We start from the raw sequence: 17,297 nt of genomic DNA, 5'->3' as shown, positions 1-17,297 counted from the left end.
TGGTAGGCTCTCACCTGGGAACTTCACACCTGCCCAGTCCTTTACCTCAGCGCGCGAGCTGATCCTCCATTTTGCCACGGAACACTGGCTGGAATCGCACCTCTTCTCCCAAAGAGGGAGCCTCTTTTTCCTGCTGCTCCCACAACTTCAGCCTAGTGCCAGCCCCTCTTTGACTGACTACCATTGGCTCCCCACAGCCCAGAGCAGTCCCAGACAGAGCATAGGTACCCAGGTGGAATCTGTTCCATGAGTAAATGAATTTATTCGTTAGTATATGAATGGATTGGTATGTAGGTGGCTTTGGTGGTTGGGTAGGAACAGAGGGAGATAGTATATAAGCTATAGCCGGGGCCTGCCCGTGGCAGCAGGTGGCTGGAGGAGGCCACATCCCCTCCAGCATCTGGGTGCTATCTTAACGGCCTGGCAGTGAGGTGCATGTATGGCAGAGGCCTGCAAAAGAGGTAATGCAGAGCGGGCAGCTCTGCCCGCCTCTAATTATTGCTTGAGTCTTTATGGCAGAGACAGCTGCCTACCCCAGGGAGCTGTGTCTTGGCCATCACAGTGTGAGCTCCAGTTGGGGCTGCTGACACAGCCAGCAGGGAAGACAAGAGGAAGTTTCCAGGGGCCTTTGGGTCTTGGGGAGCAGAGACAGCCCAGGCTTGGACCCTGCTCAGTTCCTGTTCTTCCAGCCCCCCAGGGCAGCAGAAAGGTACCCCCAACTCAAGAGTCCCATTGAGAACCCTCCAATGTAGCCAAGGGGCGAGCCAGCTGAAGGAGGGCCCACAGCACCCTCAGGGAGAGAGCCGCAGATGGTTTGGTGTCCGCTGACATGGAAGCCCTTGGGAAGACGGTGCCCCAGTGGGAAGGTCAGGCCTGGAAGGATGCTTTGACCACCCGGCCCTTCAGTGGCTGTGGTGGCCGGAAGTTGTTCACCATGTGGATCCTCTCATCATCCTCTGAGGTGAAAAGCAAGCTCCGAAACTTCTCCATCTTAAGACAAAAAGGATGGTCAGGGCAGGGATGGGCGATGTTTTCCTCTATAATCCCAGGTGCTGGTCAGGGAGCTCGACCCTTCTGCGTCTCCTGCCTGGCTTCCCTCTCCCCACCCTTAGTTGTCTGTTTCCTAAAGGGACCCTGAACATGGAACCTGAAGGCTGGCTCCAGTCTTGTCTAGCTCGGGCATTTGGACATTTGCAACTTTATGACTGCGACACACTAAGAGGAATCCCAGCATCAGGCCTCTTGCCTTCTTCCATGGTTAGGTCCTGAGGACTAGCAACCAAACTTACAGCAACCGAAGATCCTTTGGTTTAACAGTCAATGATGGGAGTCAAATGGGAAGACCCAGACCACAGCTTGCTGGTTGAGGGGTTACCCCGCCATGGTGGAAATCTGAATGCACCTACTCCTGGAACTCTGGGAGGACTTACCTGCCTCTCAGAGATTCTGATGGGCTCCCGGAGCACAATCCAAGTAACACTCTCGCTGAGCGGGGGTGTGGTCAGGGAGCCTGGGTAGGTCCAGTAGTGCAGGCTGGTGGGCAGGAGGCACTTAGGGTTGAAGTAGTTGAACTGGGCCTTGGTATCCTGGGCAGGATGGGAAGCCAGGGATTAGCACAGAGCTCCTACCAAGATCAGACCAGCAGCTTCCTTGCTTGTTGCTGTCAGCAGGATTTGGGCCTCTTCTTGACATGATGATGCAAATTGTGGGCAAACATCTGTGACCCGTGGTGCCACCTCCCAGTCAGGGCCAGGCCCTCTCATTTGCTTACATGTAAAAGTTGTGGCTTTGGGGGCTCTCTGGTCATCGTGTTCATAACCTTGCATTTGGATGCCCTCGCTGGGGCTGTGTAGCAGACCACCATCCATATGATCAGTACTTTATGCGTACCCTACCAAGTTGCATGCTAGGCACCCATGGGTGATGAAGAAGACCCTCATCCTGGATCTCAGCCAGAGGTGCTGCCAGAATGCAAAAGTCAATGGGCTACTCCATGAGCCAGTCTCCTCCATCGTCTCTCCCCAGCTGACTGCTCTGGAAAGAAACAGCAACCCCTGGTCTCACCTTAAACCGAACCATGTAGAGTGCATCTGTCAGGCGGTTCATGCTGGGGTGCTCATCTCCTGTCTGCCAGGGAGAAGACAGTATGAGCCTCCAATCCCTTCATTCTAAAACTAAGGGCATACGAGCCTCCCACACTCTTCCCTGCCGCGGGGATCCACCACCCACCTCCAGGAAGACACCAACCACAGCCAGACCATCAGGGGCTGCAGCCGCCTCCCCAAAAGTGCTGTACTTCTTGGCATTCCAGTGAACCAGATGTAGCTGGAGAGGCAAAAACAAGTCAAGTCAGGCCAGGGCTGAGCGCCTCCAGAAGCAACAGGGGCATGCAATCGGTCTCCCCTGCTCCCTCTGGGAGAGGTGGAGCTGCAAACCCTCCTAATCTCAGGATCCCAGGGAGCCCCCCCGGAGAACAATAGGTAGCATCCATCCCATTCTGGGTCCTTCCTAAGACTCTGGGATGTGGACAGCATGCAGACGGGGAGGGGGTCTCTCCCAAAGGCCCTGGGTGTATCTCCACATGTTCTCCAGAGCCCTGGGCATCCTTGAGTCCCACACTGGCCCATACACCCTTCTTCCCCAGGCAGCAGAGGGATGCAGCCAAGAAGATCTCACCTCGCTGGGGAAGGACTTGCCATCCACCGTGTGCTCCGAGCCCACATCGTGTTTCTTGCCCCAGTGGAAGTGGAGCTGCTTGAGACGATAGGGCCCTTCCAGGGGGCCCCCAGCCACCACTGCGGGTAGAAGTGACATGTGGCAGTGCCAGGACCCAGGCTGTCCAGGTAGAGACTACATGTGTGTGTGAGATGTTGGGGACCAAACATGGGCTTTATGAATGTTAGACAAGCACTTAATTGATGAGCCACATCTTCAGCCAAGGGCTCTATACTCTATCTATTTTGACCATGTTTGGGATTGAACCTAGGGCCTCAAATATACTAGGCAGGCAGTTTACCGCTGAGCTGTATCTCTGACCCTTTTTGGACTTCTGTTATTTTGAGGTAGGGTCTTGCTAAGTTTCTAGTCTCAGTTTGAACTTATCCTCCTGCATCAGCCTCTAGAGTAGCTAAGATTGCCTGCCTATACTACCAAGCCTGGTTAGGGGCTATAGTTTTCACGTGGGAAACCTGTTAGATAGGACATGGGTCTGTCTCACTAGTCCCTACAGTCTAACCCCCAGGCTGGGTCAAGGCAGAAGGCGTGACAGCCTACTAGGTAGCTGTTCTGACAAAGGAGGGCTTTGCATTGGTCCCTCCTCCCAACTCTTGCCAGGTTTCCTGTAGACTGGGCTGCTGCCTCTTAGACTCTTTGTTCCCACTAACAATAGGCCTCCCATATCTGGGGCCCAGACCTAAGGCTGAGTTGGAACAATTATTTTGTCTGTTATCTTAGTAGCTCAGGAGGGACATAATTTATTTTTGGACCAATTTTATCTTACTTTATTATTTATTTATTTGTTGTTTTTTGAGACAAGGTCTCACTCTGTACTTCTGGCTGGTCTATAACTCACTATGTAGATTAGGCTGGCCTTGAACTCACAGAGATCAGCTTGCCTCTGCCTCTGAGTTCTGGGTTTAAAGGAGTATGTCACCGTGCCTGGCTGGACCTATTTTATAAAGGAGGCAATGGGGGCAAGATTACAAAACGAGGTGCTGAGCTACAGTGCAAGCCTATAGCTTCTGTGTCTCAAACTGCTAAGCACCAGCTAGGCCACATTGCTTCCCTACAACCTGGATGGATCCTCACCAGAACATGGTATTGCCTTGGAACAGGAGGCTAGCTCCTGAGAGTCCCTACCTTCCCAGATAATCTCGGGGCCTCCCAGGGCCTCCCCTGTACAAATGGCCTCTTTGGAGGCCCCAGCCATGCTGATTCTGTAACTTTCTCACCTTGATAGCCAGTGATCTAGGGCTACACATAAGGCCTCTTGAGACTGATAGAGTTTCCAGATGAAAGGGATCTCTTGGTGGAGAGGACCTAGCTAGACCTGAATGTGAGCTCCTAGATCAAGTGACAGCTCTAAGCTCAGAGTTCTACCAGGCCCCTTCATGATGGTGATCAGGACAAAATCCAGAGGCCATCTCTGCTGCCCAGCCTTATGTCAGAAACAGGCAATCTAGGACAGCAGTACTGGCTGACAAAAAGAGTCAGGGCTTGGTGGCTCACCACAGAATCCTAGGCCTTTCTGTGGTTGGGAGACTTCTGGACCCCTCTGTAGTATTCCTCTCCTAGAACCCTACAGGATGGCACCAGAGGGGGCATCTCCTTTCTTGCTTTATCTGATTGCAGATGTCCTGCTGGTCACTGTGACTGTCCAGCAGGACAGTAGTTCAGTGGTGCTCTGTGGTTATCAGTGCAGTTGACCTCCAGGGTGACCTACAATGGGTGGTGGCAGAGTCCCATCTGTCTTCCTCTTTTCACTGACTCTGGCTCCTCAGGCCTGGCAGGGAAGTGGAGCCCCAGCTTGGCCTCTCATGCGAACCCTCAGGCCAGTTACACAAATCCTCACTAAAGACTGTTGCCTAAGGCCTCTACCTAGGAATCTATCGTTGAAGCCTGGACTCTGGTCTGTAAGCAAAGAGGCATGTTTGAGTTGAGTCTTTGAAGGCTGCTAGAGGGGACAGCCATGAAAACTGCTCCTCCATAAGCTGTTACCCAGGGTTACCTAGGGTCCCATGTTGCCTTTCCGAGGCTCTAGATATAAGGTTTTTCTTAGAGTTAAAAACAAGGTAATATATTGTATCTCTTTTCTAAGGCTCTGCCAGGCTTACTTCTGCAGAAAAAAACTATAGCTAAGTCTCCTCCCTTTTTTCCCCCCTACCCTCCCAAGGAACTTAGAGATAAGTAGCTAATGTCACACTCTATAAAAGGCAGGACTTTCTTTTATCTTGATTTTCTGTTTGGCAGATAGGTTTTCTTGAGTGCTTTCATTGAGTAGGGAGCGGGGAGGAACAAAATAAATAAACAAGCAATATTTCCTTACATAAAAAAAATCCTAACAGTTTCTCTTCTCACCCCACTCTCTCCCTCACAGACCCTGTGATGAGAACAAAATTTCTCCACTAAAGAATATTCCTAAGGTCTCTGACAGGGAATTTATCTTGGAAACCTGTACTTTGGTGCTAAGGCAGAGGCATGAGAAGGCACCGCCCTGCCACAATTTCCTGCAGGCCTCACTCTTGTCCATGGTGATGAGGTCCTTGAAGGTCATGGATGAGTTGGAGAGACCAGTGATGCTGGGGCAGGTATGTTCTGGCCTACAAACTGCTCCTTCATAAGCTGTCATCTAGACCCCATAGCCTGTGTCTGGGGCTGTGTGTGAAGGGGTCAGTATGAAGGGGTGTTTTGCCTTCTGCTCCTGGGGATCGCCGAGACTTTCTCCCCTCTGCAGCAAGGACAGAGGCTTGCTGGGCATTCAATAACCCATCTGATAGGAGGGTGGTTGTTTTAGAGTGGGTCACTAGCTCAGGCTGGCCTTGAACTCACTATGTAGCCAAGGATGACCTTGAATTTTTATTTTTTATTTTTTGCCTCCAGCTCCAGAGTTCTGGGATTACAGGTGTGTACCACTGAACCTGAGACTTATGAAATGCAGGGGTTCAAACCCAGGGTCTTGTGCATTCTAAGCAAGCGCTGTACCAACGGAGCTGTATCCCCAGCCCCAGATGTGTTGAGCCAAGGCCTTGTGCATCCTGGATAAGTGTTCTACCACTGAGCCTCGGCTATGTCAATGGGTTCTTGGAAAGACTAAATAATGAAAGGCTGCCTGAATTCATTTTCTTTCTTTCCTTTTTTTTTTTTCTTTTTCTTTTTTTGTTTGTTTGGGATGAGGTTTCTCTGTGTAGCCCTAGCTGTTCTGAAACTTTCTCTGTAATGGACCAAGCAGGACTCAAATTCAGAGATCTGCAGTCTCTTTCTCCCAAGGGCTGGTATTAAAGGTATCCACCACCACCACCCTGTCTGAGGCTACCTGAGTTCTAGCCTGTAGCCTGGCACACAGAATACCTCAATCCCCTCCTTTTCCTTTGGGGGCCTGGCTTGATGACAGGGAAGAGGGCTTGGCCCTAGGCCACAAGTAGGTTAGCGAGAGGCTAGAGTGAACATAAACACGATTTGAAGTTCTGAGAGGAGGGGGAAGAAAGGAGTTAGCATTTCTTGAGCATCTGTTTTATGCAGGTCTACAAACATCACATCAGGCCTTTTTTTCCCCACTGCCCCCTCTGTGACCCTAGAGTATATTATCACTGCATTTTATACAATGAGAGTCTAAGACTGAGCTCTGGGATTCATCACAGCTGGTGAGAGGGAGCGTTTCCCTTTGATATCACAGCAAGCTGTCCCTCCTAAGATTGTCCCATCCCTGGTGAGGGCATGAAGGGGACTAGTGCTAGGTTTTGGCTGAGGTCACTTACCAGTTCTGTCATCACTGTCATTGAAGTCCACCTGGACAGAGTGGCCATTGTTGGTGATGCTGAGGGACATGCAGGCTTCATAGAAAAGCTCCAACGGCTGCAGGCTGGGCGAATATACAGCCTGGCTGGATATGATATTGATGGGTGACTGGCGGTCTCCCTGGGCAATGGGATACAGCTTGTGCCAGTTTGAAGGGCCTAGAGGTAGGTAGGGAAGGGTCAAGGACTCAGGCCAGCCAAGCTGTGGGATGAGGGAGGCTGGAGGGACAAAGTCTGAGTTTAATCCCACCTCTGCCCACTTCTCCATTCACTTTCTGTTATCTTGTCGGGGAGACAGTCTCCAAACCCCTCCAATTCCTTTCCCTGGCACTGATAGGAACTCAGGGAAGCACTATAGGGAAGGGAACATAACACAGCTCAGAGGTGGTTCCAGATAGTAAATCCACCCACCCCCCAGCAAACACTCAAGGAGGCCCTAGCAGGAGTTTAGCCTCTTTCTGTACCCTGAGGAATGTAATGCAAACTTGGCACTTGGGAAAAAAAACTCACATCACCCTGGCTTTTGGTAGGTGACATGTTTTTCTCCTCGCAAGCACAACTTTATGAGGTAGAAACCAGCATGATGCTCATGCAATGATGAGAAACTGAGGGTCAGTCATGCATGCTCACACATGTGCACATGCACAGGTATAAACACGTAGCGTGTGTATGGACTGCCTCTTCCTGTCTTCCCCAAACATGTGCTGACAGGTTCATATAGATCTTCCTATGTACATACATGTATGCATGAAATATGTAGTGACCTGAGTTCACCTCAAGAAGATCCAAGCTCTCCCTGCCCACCAGCCCTGCTGATTACATCTGACACACACACATATGCACCCCATACATAAACACCTCGTATTGGAATCCCAACGAAGGGATCACATACCCATGCACACATACACCCAAGAATACACACACACACACCTGCATGCACACCCACAGGCACCCACCACCTGCCTCCCAGAGGCTCCATCTGCAGTGGGGAGGCTCAGCATCTCCCTAGGGAACATCCTGAGATACAACCTATTTTTAGAGCTACTGCCGGCTGGTGCTTCTCCCCCTTTTTGGCTTCTTAAGTTTTCCCGAGAAAACAGCAGCAGGTGCCGACAGAGCTGTGTCCCCAATGGATGACTCAGAATGGTGGCCCAGCCCTACTGGGTTATTTTTGAAGCCCTGTGAGTGCTGCTGCATTTGGGCATCTCTGTCCTCTGTCCTTCCCTCCCCTAAGCTAGACTGCCCAGGTCTGGCTGGGTGAGGGTTAAGTCCCCGAGGATAACAAGCTGTTCAGGATGCTCGAGGTACAAAGCTAGAGGACAGGGCTAGCAGGAAGGTTAGGAACCGGGCACTGGGACTACGGGGGCGGGGGAGGGGGAGGGATGGCACTTAAAAGCAGATCCAGTGCATGCTGGGGGGAAGATAGTCTTTTATCAACCTGGGTTTTCTCTGCCTCTCTCTCCATCCCTGCCTGTCTGTGACACCTTCTTTTACCCTGAATGTCTCCGTCCAGTCTAGTATGTCCAAATCTCAGGTTGCCCTACCAAAACATAACACTTTGTTTTGGGAGGTCCCAGAGAGGACAGGAACCACCGCGGGAACCACGGGATTCCCTCGGGTCAATTGCAATTTCCTAACCCAGACAATAGTCCAGGACGTTCACTCTCTCTCACAAATTGACCACTCCTGATAAAAGTGGACCTGGAGGAATAGTACCCCCTCCAGCATTTGCATCCCTCTCCGCTTGTCCTGCCTGGGTTCCCCTCCTGACATCCATGATCCTGGGTGATGAACCTTCTTCTCTGGAAAATGGGGAAGTCCCCACACCCTATCTCTTCTTGGTAAGAAACACACCCAAAGGGAGCTGACCTGTCCCAGACCCACACTCAAGCTGTCTGACTCACTGGCTTCTTCCATCCTTCCTGGCCATGCTAAGGAAACTGAGGTAGAATGGAGGAGCGGTTCTCCTGGCCAGACCCGGCACCCAAGGCCCCACTCACTTCGGACGCGCTGAAACACTCTATCGGGTGTAGACACCCAGACGTTCGCGTGTGTCCCCAAGTGCCCTCCCTCTTTGCTCGCGTACCAGCCTGCACCGCACCTCGGACGCTCCAGCGGAAACTCTCGTGGGGACACCGAGCCCGGTTCCCGGGAGGTCCCTGCATACCCGCTGTGCGCGCTCCCCGCAATGACACCCGCGCATGGCGCTGCGACGCGGCCCACCCTCCCCCCCGCCCCCGTAGCCCTGAGCCACCTGCAGGCGCTGTGCACGCCGCGGGGAGAGAGAGAGTGCGGGGCCGGGTGGGAGCCAGCGCTGCAGTCCCGCGCTGCGCGGAGGCGGCGGCAGGGCGCGCTCAGCAACCCAGTGGTTCGCTGGCGGGCCCGGGGCGCAGCGCGGACTTTGCGCCCAGATCAGAGGAAGCAAGACGGGGGTCGGATTCTGGGGACTGCACGAGAGAGAGAGGTCCGGGTGGGTTCTGGAGAGTGGGGCTTGAGGGTTCCGAAAACCTGGTCTGAAGCGCGGGTCGCAGCGAGCCCAGCTGGGTGAGAACCAGGGGTCTGCGCCTACCGTCGTCCTGGCCGTAGCCCCAACAGTGGTGGCCGGTCATGCCGCTGCTGTCCCCGCGGCGGTGCACCTGCCGGATCTGCTCTGTCCGCTCGCTCCGTCTGCGGCTCCGGCCCCGCTTGCTGCGGTGGAGCAGCCTCTTAAAGTGGCGGCAGGCGGGAGGAGCGGTTCCCCAGGGACCCGCCCCCACCCCCCAACAGTGCAGGAGAGGCTGGTCCTGCCCTGCCTCCACCTGCCTGCTGGCCGGTGAGGTCCCAAGTCGAGGTAGGAGGTCAAGAAAAGATAAGCCTATTCCTCATCTCTTATCTCTTTCCTTTCTGCCAGCACGTGTATGAACTCTGGGAAAAGAGATTACCATCCAGGTTGTGGACTACAGGGCTTCACATTTCATCCTCCACTCCAGGCTTGTCCCTGAGCTGTCATTGCCATCACTGAGGACCTGGGTTTTGGGACCCCAAGTCCCCTAGGGTGGAAAAGAATGTTGCAGTGATCAGTAAGTGTCTAGAACTGAAGGTTGGCCAGTTTTCCAGATGCTATGGTGGGTGCTGCGTCAAGCTTTTAGGTCCTTCCTGTGATATAGGAAGGGACCGAGGTAGGGAAAGGTGGGATGACTAACCCAAAATCATCTAATAAAGCACCAGGGATTTAGTCCAGTTTGTCTCATTTCAGATGTTGTGAGGACTAGGGAATCCTGTGCATATGAAGGTCTGGGCACCTTGGAACAGATGCGAGGGATAGGCATAGGATTGGCAATTTCCAAACCCTTGGCCCTAGCGCAATTAGAATCCTGAAGTAGAAGCAGAAAGGAGTGGCATCGGTCGGTGGGCTGGGAGGAAGCTAGGCCCAATGAAGACAGTATGGTGGAATCAAGTATGAAGTCCTGCCTCCCAGACTCCCTCTTATTCTCTGTAGCCTCCCTCTTACAGGGACTTTCTGCTTATCTTTCTAAAGCCTCTCTTTGCCTCTCCATAGCCATCAATGCACCTGCCGGGCATTTGGCCCCTCCCCTTTGTTGTCAAGGTACCTGAATACCTGCTTTGGCCCGGCATTTCCCCATCTACCAGCCCTGGTCCTTGCTGTACCCTCCTCCTGGTATGTCTTGTATCTTCCACCCACTGGCTCCAGTAGGTCCAAACTGATTCATCTTAGCATGTGGCCTTGCGCCAAAGATAGGGATTGTTTCTGCCTAGGACTCAGCAGGCAGTTTGTGGAAGATAAACAGATGGGTGGATGGAAGGACAGACATACCCAGGACCCTATGCCCAAGAAGAACTCGTGAACCATTGGTAGAATCTCTCTGCTGATCAGATGTTGACCAGGGGTTGCTATTCTAGTTTCTGCTTTTTAAATTAACCTTGGGAAGTATATCATCTGTCTTCTTACCTACCCTGGCTCCCCTACATGTCTCACACTGTCTCAGTTTCTTCTTGCATTTCCTCAGATAAAGATATTTCATTAATGACTATCTAGACAGCCGGGCTGACTTCAGAGATTTGCTAGTCCTGTAAAATTGCCCTGCTTTGACCCAAGAGCAGGTAGAGGTTCTCAATACAGATCTGACTTCAGGGTAGGGGTCGAAGACTGGTGTTCTAGATATAGGGGGTGGTCTCCAAGAGCAGCAACCATAGAGTCCATCAATGTTTGTTTGAGACAGGGTTTCTCCGTGTAGACCCGGCTGTCCTAGAACTGGCTCTGAGGAACAGGCTAGACTTGACTCAGAGGTCTGCCTGCCTCTACTTCCCGAGTGCTGGTATTAAAGGCATGCACCACCACGTCTGGAAATTTCAATATTACTGAAGCTCTAGATCTCTAAGCCAAAAGCATTACCTACAGATTGGCAAGATGATGGCCTCCAGGGGGCGTATAGTCCTGTCTCCTAAAGTGAGCGAGACAACCCTTTCCCAAAAGACTTACAATGCCCGTCAGGATCTTTGGATAGTACAGACTCCATTGACCACTCCACCTCACAGCAATTGGCGCCTTTTGTATATTTTTATATTACTTAAAGAATAAAATTGGGTGTCTGGATGGCTCAGTGGTTAAGAGCACTTATTGGACTTGCAGACGACAAGCTCCCAGCACCCAAAACTGTCTCTAACTCACATTACAGGTGATCCAACACCCTCTTCTGATCCTTACCAGGCATGCAAGTACATACACACACACATACTTGGAGACAAACTACTCATATACATAATATGAAATGAAATTAAATAAAACAGTCTTTGAAGCCGGGCGTTGGTGACACACACCTTTAATCCCAGCACTCGGGAGGCAGAGGCAGGTAGATCTTTGTGAGTTCGAGACCAGCCTGGTCTACAAGAGCTAGTTCCAGACAGCCTCCAAAGCAATACAGAGAAACCCTGTCTCGAAAGACGAAACAAAACAAGTCTTTGAAAAGAATAAAATGGGGGTGGAGAAATAAGTCAGTGTTTAAAAGCACTTGTGACTCTTGCAAAGAACCCAGGTTTGACTCCTCCCACTCGCACGGCAGCACACAACAGTCTGCAACTGCAATTCCAAGAGATCTGAAGCCCTTTTCTCCATCCCTTAGGCACCAGGCGTGAAAGTGGTACACAGACATACATGCAGGCAAAACACCTGTACACATAAAATAAAGTAAATGTTAAAAAAGGATAAAACTGGAATTCTTCACATCGATATGCATCTAGTATCACCTGGACAAGTAACCCAGGGTAGATTTTTGCCCCATTTTACAGGTGAGGATGACAAGGCTCAGAGAGGTTGAGTGATGGGCCAAAAGTATACAGTGAATGCCAGAGCAAAGATGAAAAGCCAGGCTGTTAGTTTCCCCACTCAGGTCCTTTAAAAATCACAGCACGGGGAGGAAGTGGGTTCCACATTTGCTTCTCATTTGTACAGACATATGCAAGGAGTTAAGCAAGGGGGAATGTTCGGTCGACTTGAGGGAGACTGGCTTTGGGGAAAGTGGGGAGGGTACAAAATGCATGTGGAAAGTGAACTTTACTAACCAGTCCCTTGTACTTACGAGGATTAGAATACACACAGTGTATTACTCCAAATGAGTGATCCAAATTCTGTCTCTCCTGCACACCGTCCTCAGTAATCTCCCTCTAGTTCTGGGAATTTAGACAAGAAGATTCAGTGTCATCTGTCCTTTCAAGTGACGGCACAGTGGCCCCAGAAGCCCACTCAGGTCAACTTGGGGAAGACTGTGCCCGCATTCAGACACCTCCAGTTTCAGTTACATGCTCTCTTTAAGTCTCATTGGTGTATCTGTTTGACAGTTTACTCTTTGGTCTCAGAGACATCAGTGGCTTCTGGTTTTCACTATTTATGGTGCAGGGGGATAAAGGATGTGGGGATATGAGAAAGTGCTGAATTAAGAGGGTGTGGGCAGCTTGCAAAGCCATGCATGCTATAACCTTGGCCGGGTTTCACTTTCCTTCTCCAAAGTACAGTGTTTTTGCTCTAGAAGAGAGTGATAGGATTGCCCTGGCCCTGCCCATCTTACAAGGATCTCTGTGGATGTACATTGAAACAACAGATGCCCAATGCTGCACCCAGAGGCAGAATAATGCCTCCATCTCATTCCTTGCTATATATTTAGGGCTTGTGGGCCAAACTTGAGTCTTTATTTTTAGTACTAAAAAGAATTTCTAGGATTTGATCCATAGCAACACACACACACACACACACACACAACATAGGGTCCCACTTTAAGTGTGAGTGTATATGTGTGTGTATATATATACATATATATGTTTATTTATGGTGTAAAGTCATGGACTTGGATTGTAGATACAGGTATATCACAAAGATGCTCATGCTCCCAGGATCACCATCTTTATGACCTGGAGTGAATAGCTTAACTTTTTTGAATCTGAATTTACATTTTATTTATTTATTAATCTATAAGATAGGAATAGAGAGCCTAATAGACCACAAGATGGTCAGATGAGATCGTAACTGTGACAACTGGCACCCCGGATGAAATTCTCTGTTCCTAGGATTTCTACCCTTTCCCCTTTTGCATAGTTTTTTGGAGAATTTAAAACTCCAAACGTTTCTTTTCAAATTGTAGAGATACATTGCTACTGCAGAAACTTTGTTAGAATCAGGAAAACACATGTAAGAAAATAAGAAAATTTAAATTACTGTACTATCACTCCCCAAGCATCACCACTGCTAATATTTTAGTGACTCTCAGGCCAGAATTTTCTACTATGTTTATGCAATCAAGAATTACATATATAGCCTTGTCTCCAGTCTTTTCACTTCCTGCCCTAAGTAGGCATGTCCCTGCTTGATTAGCCTTGGAGAAGTTCACACTGACTCTTCATACATTGCTCTGGTATACCTTCCAGTTTTCAATACTGTAAATAACATTGCACTGAACATCCTTATTCACCCATCCATCTGTGGTGTGTGTGTGTGTGTGTGTGTGTGTGTGTGTGTGTGTGTGTGTGTGTGTGTTGAGTTCTTTAGGATAAATGTCCAGAAATAATTACCAGATTAAATGATAGGCACATTGCCAAGTATCATTTTAAATGATTTATTGTTGCGTGTGTGCTATGTGAGTGAGAATGCTTTTGGGCAGGTGCCATGGCACGTATGTGGAGGTCAGAGAACAACTTTTGGGAGTCAGTTTTCTCCTTCCACTGTTGGTTCTGGGGATCCAGCTCAGGCCACAAGGCTTGGAAAGCACTTTTACCTGCTGAACCATCCTGCCAACGAAAGTAGTATTTTATGTTTATTTATTTATTTATTTTGGTTTTCTTGTGTGTGTGTATGTGTATGTGTGTGTGCGTGTGTGTGAAAGCACATGTGTCCATGTGTGTATGTGTCCAGATGCCATGGCTTATGTATGTAGGTTAGAAGACAACTTCCAGAACTCAGTTCTTTTTTTCAACCACGTAGGTCTTGGTTATCAAATTCAAGCTGTCAGGTTCAGCATTAAGTGCCTTTATCTGCTAAGCCATCTTGCTAAACCCCATATTTTATGATTTGTATGACGTAGTCTCACTATGTAGCCCTGGCTGACCTGGCACTTGCTATATAGACCAGACTGGCCTTGAACTCACAAAGATCTGCTCACCTCTGCCTCCCAAGTGCTTAGATTAAAGGCATGCAATACCACATCCAGCTCCCAAGGAACAAAGTGTAGAAAAACATAGTGGGATCTGGAAAGATGACTAAGTGGTTAAGAGCACTGGATGCTCTTCCAGAGGATCCACTTTCAATTTCCAGCACCCACACAGGGGCTCACAAGCTTCTGTAACTGCAGTTGCAGGGCATCTGATGCTCTCTTCTGAATTCAGCAGTTCCTGCACTCATGTCTCAGACACATATATAAAAGCACACACACACACACACATACACACAGGTACACATGCAGATGTGTGTGTGTGTGTGTGTGTGTATTTTTCTTTATCCTTTCATTCAGCACGAATTTATCAGACACTTTGCAAATGTTAAGTAGGGGCCAGTGATGATGGATAGGACTGTGAATGTTATAGACCCACAGTTGCTTCAGGCTGCTTATGAGGTTAGGGAGAGAGGCAAGGGTCAGACAATGAACATCTGGTGGAGAAGAGCAGACAGGGAGGGTTAGTTGTCAAGCACCACAAGACAGGCTACTTTTTTCTTTCTTAGCTAGTCTCTCACAAATCATAGGCTGTCTTCAATTTCTCCTAAATCTCTAGGCCCTCTGAGTAAAGATCAACAAGGATGGGTAAAATAACAGACTTGAATTGGTCTTGCCAGAAATGTCAGAGTATTTGTTTCTTTTTGTTTTTTGGTTTTTCAAGACAGGGTTTCTCTGTGTAGCTTTGGAGTCTGTCCTGGAACTTGTTCTGTAGACTAGGCTGGCCTTGAACTCACAGAGATCTGCCTGCCTCTGCCTCCCTAGTGCTAGGATTAAAGGCATGTGCCATCAATGCCCCGCCCTGTTTCTAATTCTTAAGTAGGGCTATTTCTCTCTCCCATTCCAAGCCCATTCTCTGTGTGTAAAGCAGGTTGTGCATGTAAAAAAATATTAAATGTTGTCTTTTCTGTCAAACACCATAAAACTTTTATTTACAAAAAGGAATTAAAAGCTCTTTTTATCACCTCCACACTGTGAAAACCCCATGCAAATGTTTTAATCCCTCCCCGAGGCACACACTGTACAGCTTGTTTTTGGAAAGACCCGCTGCTTCAGTCTTTCAACTTCAGTGACTAAAGTGACAACTTCCTGAGTTATTTCCTTTCCTTTGCACCAATTCCTTTAAAGTTGGCAAATCTCAAGGGCTGGAGAGAAGGCTCAGCAGTTATGAGCACATGTTGCTCTGCAGAGGAGCCAAGTTCAGTTCCCAGCACCCATACTGGACGGCTCACAACCACCTATAACTCCAACTCCAGGGGAACCCCATGTTTCTGGCCCATATGTCAGTCAAGCACTCACATGTGAACACACACACACATACACATTTAAGAATAATGCTTTTTCCTTTTGGATAATTGTTTTTTTTTAAAGGAGAGAGGTGGCAACATGACTCAGGAGGAAAAGGCTCCTGCCAAACTGGAGGACTTGGGGTTTCCCTGGAACCTGCATGGAAGAGAAAAGTGACCTCTGGAAGTTGTCCTCTGTCCTCCATAGGTGCATCGTGACACTCTTGCACACACCCCTATAAATAGATAAATATAAAAAAAGATCACATTTGTTGATCTTTCCTGGTGCCCTTGTGCATTGCATGGGAGGCTATGGAGTGAACTTTCGCTGGTCACTTTTGACCTTCTCACATTCCCTGGGTGTATTTTGTTATCTCTCATGTTTCACCTGTCTAACTGGAGAAGGAAATGTGACATCAGATGCACACAATGAGCTGGGAAAGCCTCATGCCTCTCTCTCCCATCAGATGGGTTCCATAGGGGCTGGGAGGAAGTCACGGCAGGGTGTGCCTTTACCTCAGTCCTGACACTCTGCCCAGGGGAAGTGAGTTTATCAGCTCTGCAACATTACTGTCAAACTGACCCACCTCTTCAGCCCCCCCCCGACCCCCCAAGACTGGAGGGAATATGTGTGTGAAAATATACACTCGTTATTGCTGGGATGACAATCTCAGGATGTGAGGATCTAGCAATCATTAACCTGGAGAACCCTGTAGAAATTGAGATACAGAGGAAGGGAATCCTTATTTCCTTTCCTACTTGTCATCAAGCCTCTTGCTTCCTCCTGTCTTCAACTTGCTTATAAATCCTTCCTTAGCATTGGCTACCACAGGGCAGTCATCTTGTATCACACGGCAATTGCAGTTTTAACTTTCTCCTTGTTCATGGTTTTCATAGCCAGCCCCAGCTGCCTCTCAACCTTCCCATTTGTTACCTAAGGGAACTCTTCCCCCTTTCTCTCTCTCTCTCTCTCTCTCTCTCTCTCTCTCTCTCTCTCTCTCTCTCTCTCTCTCTCTCTCTCTCTCTCTTGACTGGGTTTCTCTGTGTAGCCTGGCTGTCTTGGGACTCTTTGTAGACCAGGCTGGCCTAGAACCCAGAGAGGGGTTTAAATGTATCCCAGACCCAGACACAACACAATGGCTTATTTATTAGAGAAACACTTAGACGTGTCTGTCTCTGCCTCCCAGAGTGCTGGAATTAAAGGCATGTGCCACCACCACCTGGCTATGAAGGAACTCTTAAGAGATGATACTGTTCCTTCCTGTTCAAAACATCATTCCATCCCTCCACCATAGGGAACATTCTTGGAGGGAAGCAGTGGGGTGGGGCCCCTATGTCTACCCACCAGGGTAAGAGAGCCACCTTGGTAAGTATGCTGGTGTACCGTCTGCCTTGGGCGGCCCTCAAGAGAACTGCGGTTTATCAGTGTTTGCCTCACTGATAGAAGCCACTGGCTTTGGTTTTTGAAACAGGTCAAGGTGTGGGCTTGCTCTGTGACAGGAGGGAAGAAATGGATGAACCAGAGGAATCACAATGGAAGTTGTCCATACTCCATACAAGACCTTTGTGTGAGTCTGACCCTCTCTATATTTAAATCTCAGTTCAAACCACACATGGTGGTGGCACATGGATTTAATCCCAACACCGGGGATGCAGGTCTTCTATGTAAGTTTGAGGTCAGTATGGTTTACATAGTGAGTTCCAGGCCAGCCAGGGCTACATAGTCTGTAGACCATGGTGGCCTCAAGCTCACAGAGATCCACCTGCCTCTACCTCCCAAATGCTGGGATTAAATGCGTGCATCA

At 49.3% G+C, this 17,297-nt stretch overlaps 1 protein-coding gene across 5 annotated transcripts; it reads right to left on the bottom strand.

Annotated features, from left to right (window-relative positions):
* Positions 1 to 238: 238 nt before the first annotated feature.
* On the bottom strand, positions 239 to 9,235 carry Ca7 (carbonic anhydrase 7). 5 transcript variants are annotated; one of them, XM_005078656.4, is made up of 7 exons: positions 9,082 to 9,235; positions 6,474 to 6,671; positions 2,677 to 2,795; positions 2,230 to 2,325; positions 2,065 to 2,127; positions 1,431 to 1,586; positions 239 to 990 (listed from the first exon to the last, which is right to left on the bottom strand). In XM_005078656.4, exons 1-7 carry the CDS (start codon positions 9,119 to 9,121, stop codon positions 868 to 870), a joined length of 795 nt encoding a protein of 264 aa, XP_005078713.1. In that variant the 5' UTR covers positions 9,122 to 9,235; the 3' UTR covers positions 239 to 867. The 5 variants fall into 5 exon arrangements, with proteins under 5 accessions (XP_005078713.1, XP_012974910.1, XP_005078712.1 ...); XM_013119456.3 differs by lacking the exon at positions 9,082 to 9,235 and adding an exon at positions 8,614 to 8,701; XM_005078655.4 differs by lacking the exon at positions 9,082 to 9,235 and adding an exon at positions 8,599 to 8,699.
* Between the last annotated feature and the right edge of the window lie 8,062 nt (positions 9,236 to 17,297).

The sequence above is a fragment of the Mesocricetus auratus genome, unplaced genomic scaffold, assembly GCF_017639785.1.
Source record: "Mesocricetus auratus isolate SY011 unplaced genomic scaffold, BCM_Maur_2.0 Super-Scaffold_100714, whole genome shotgun sequence".
NCBI lineage: Eukaryota > Metazoa > Chordata > Mammalia > Rodentia > Cricetidae > Mesocricetus > Mesocricetus auratus.
This window is presented reverse-complemented; position numbering and strand designations above follow the sequence as displayed.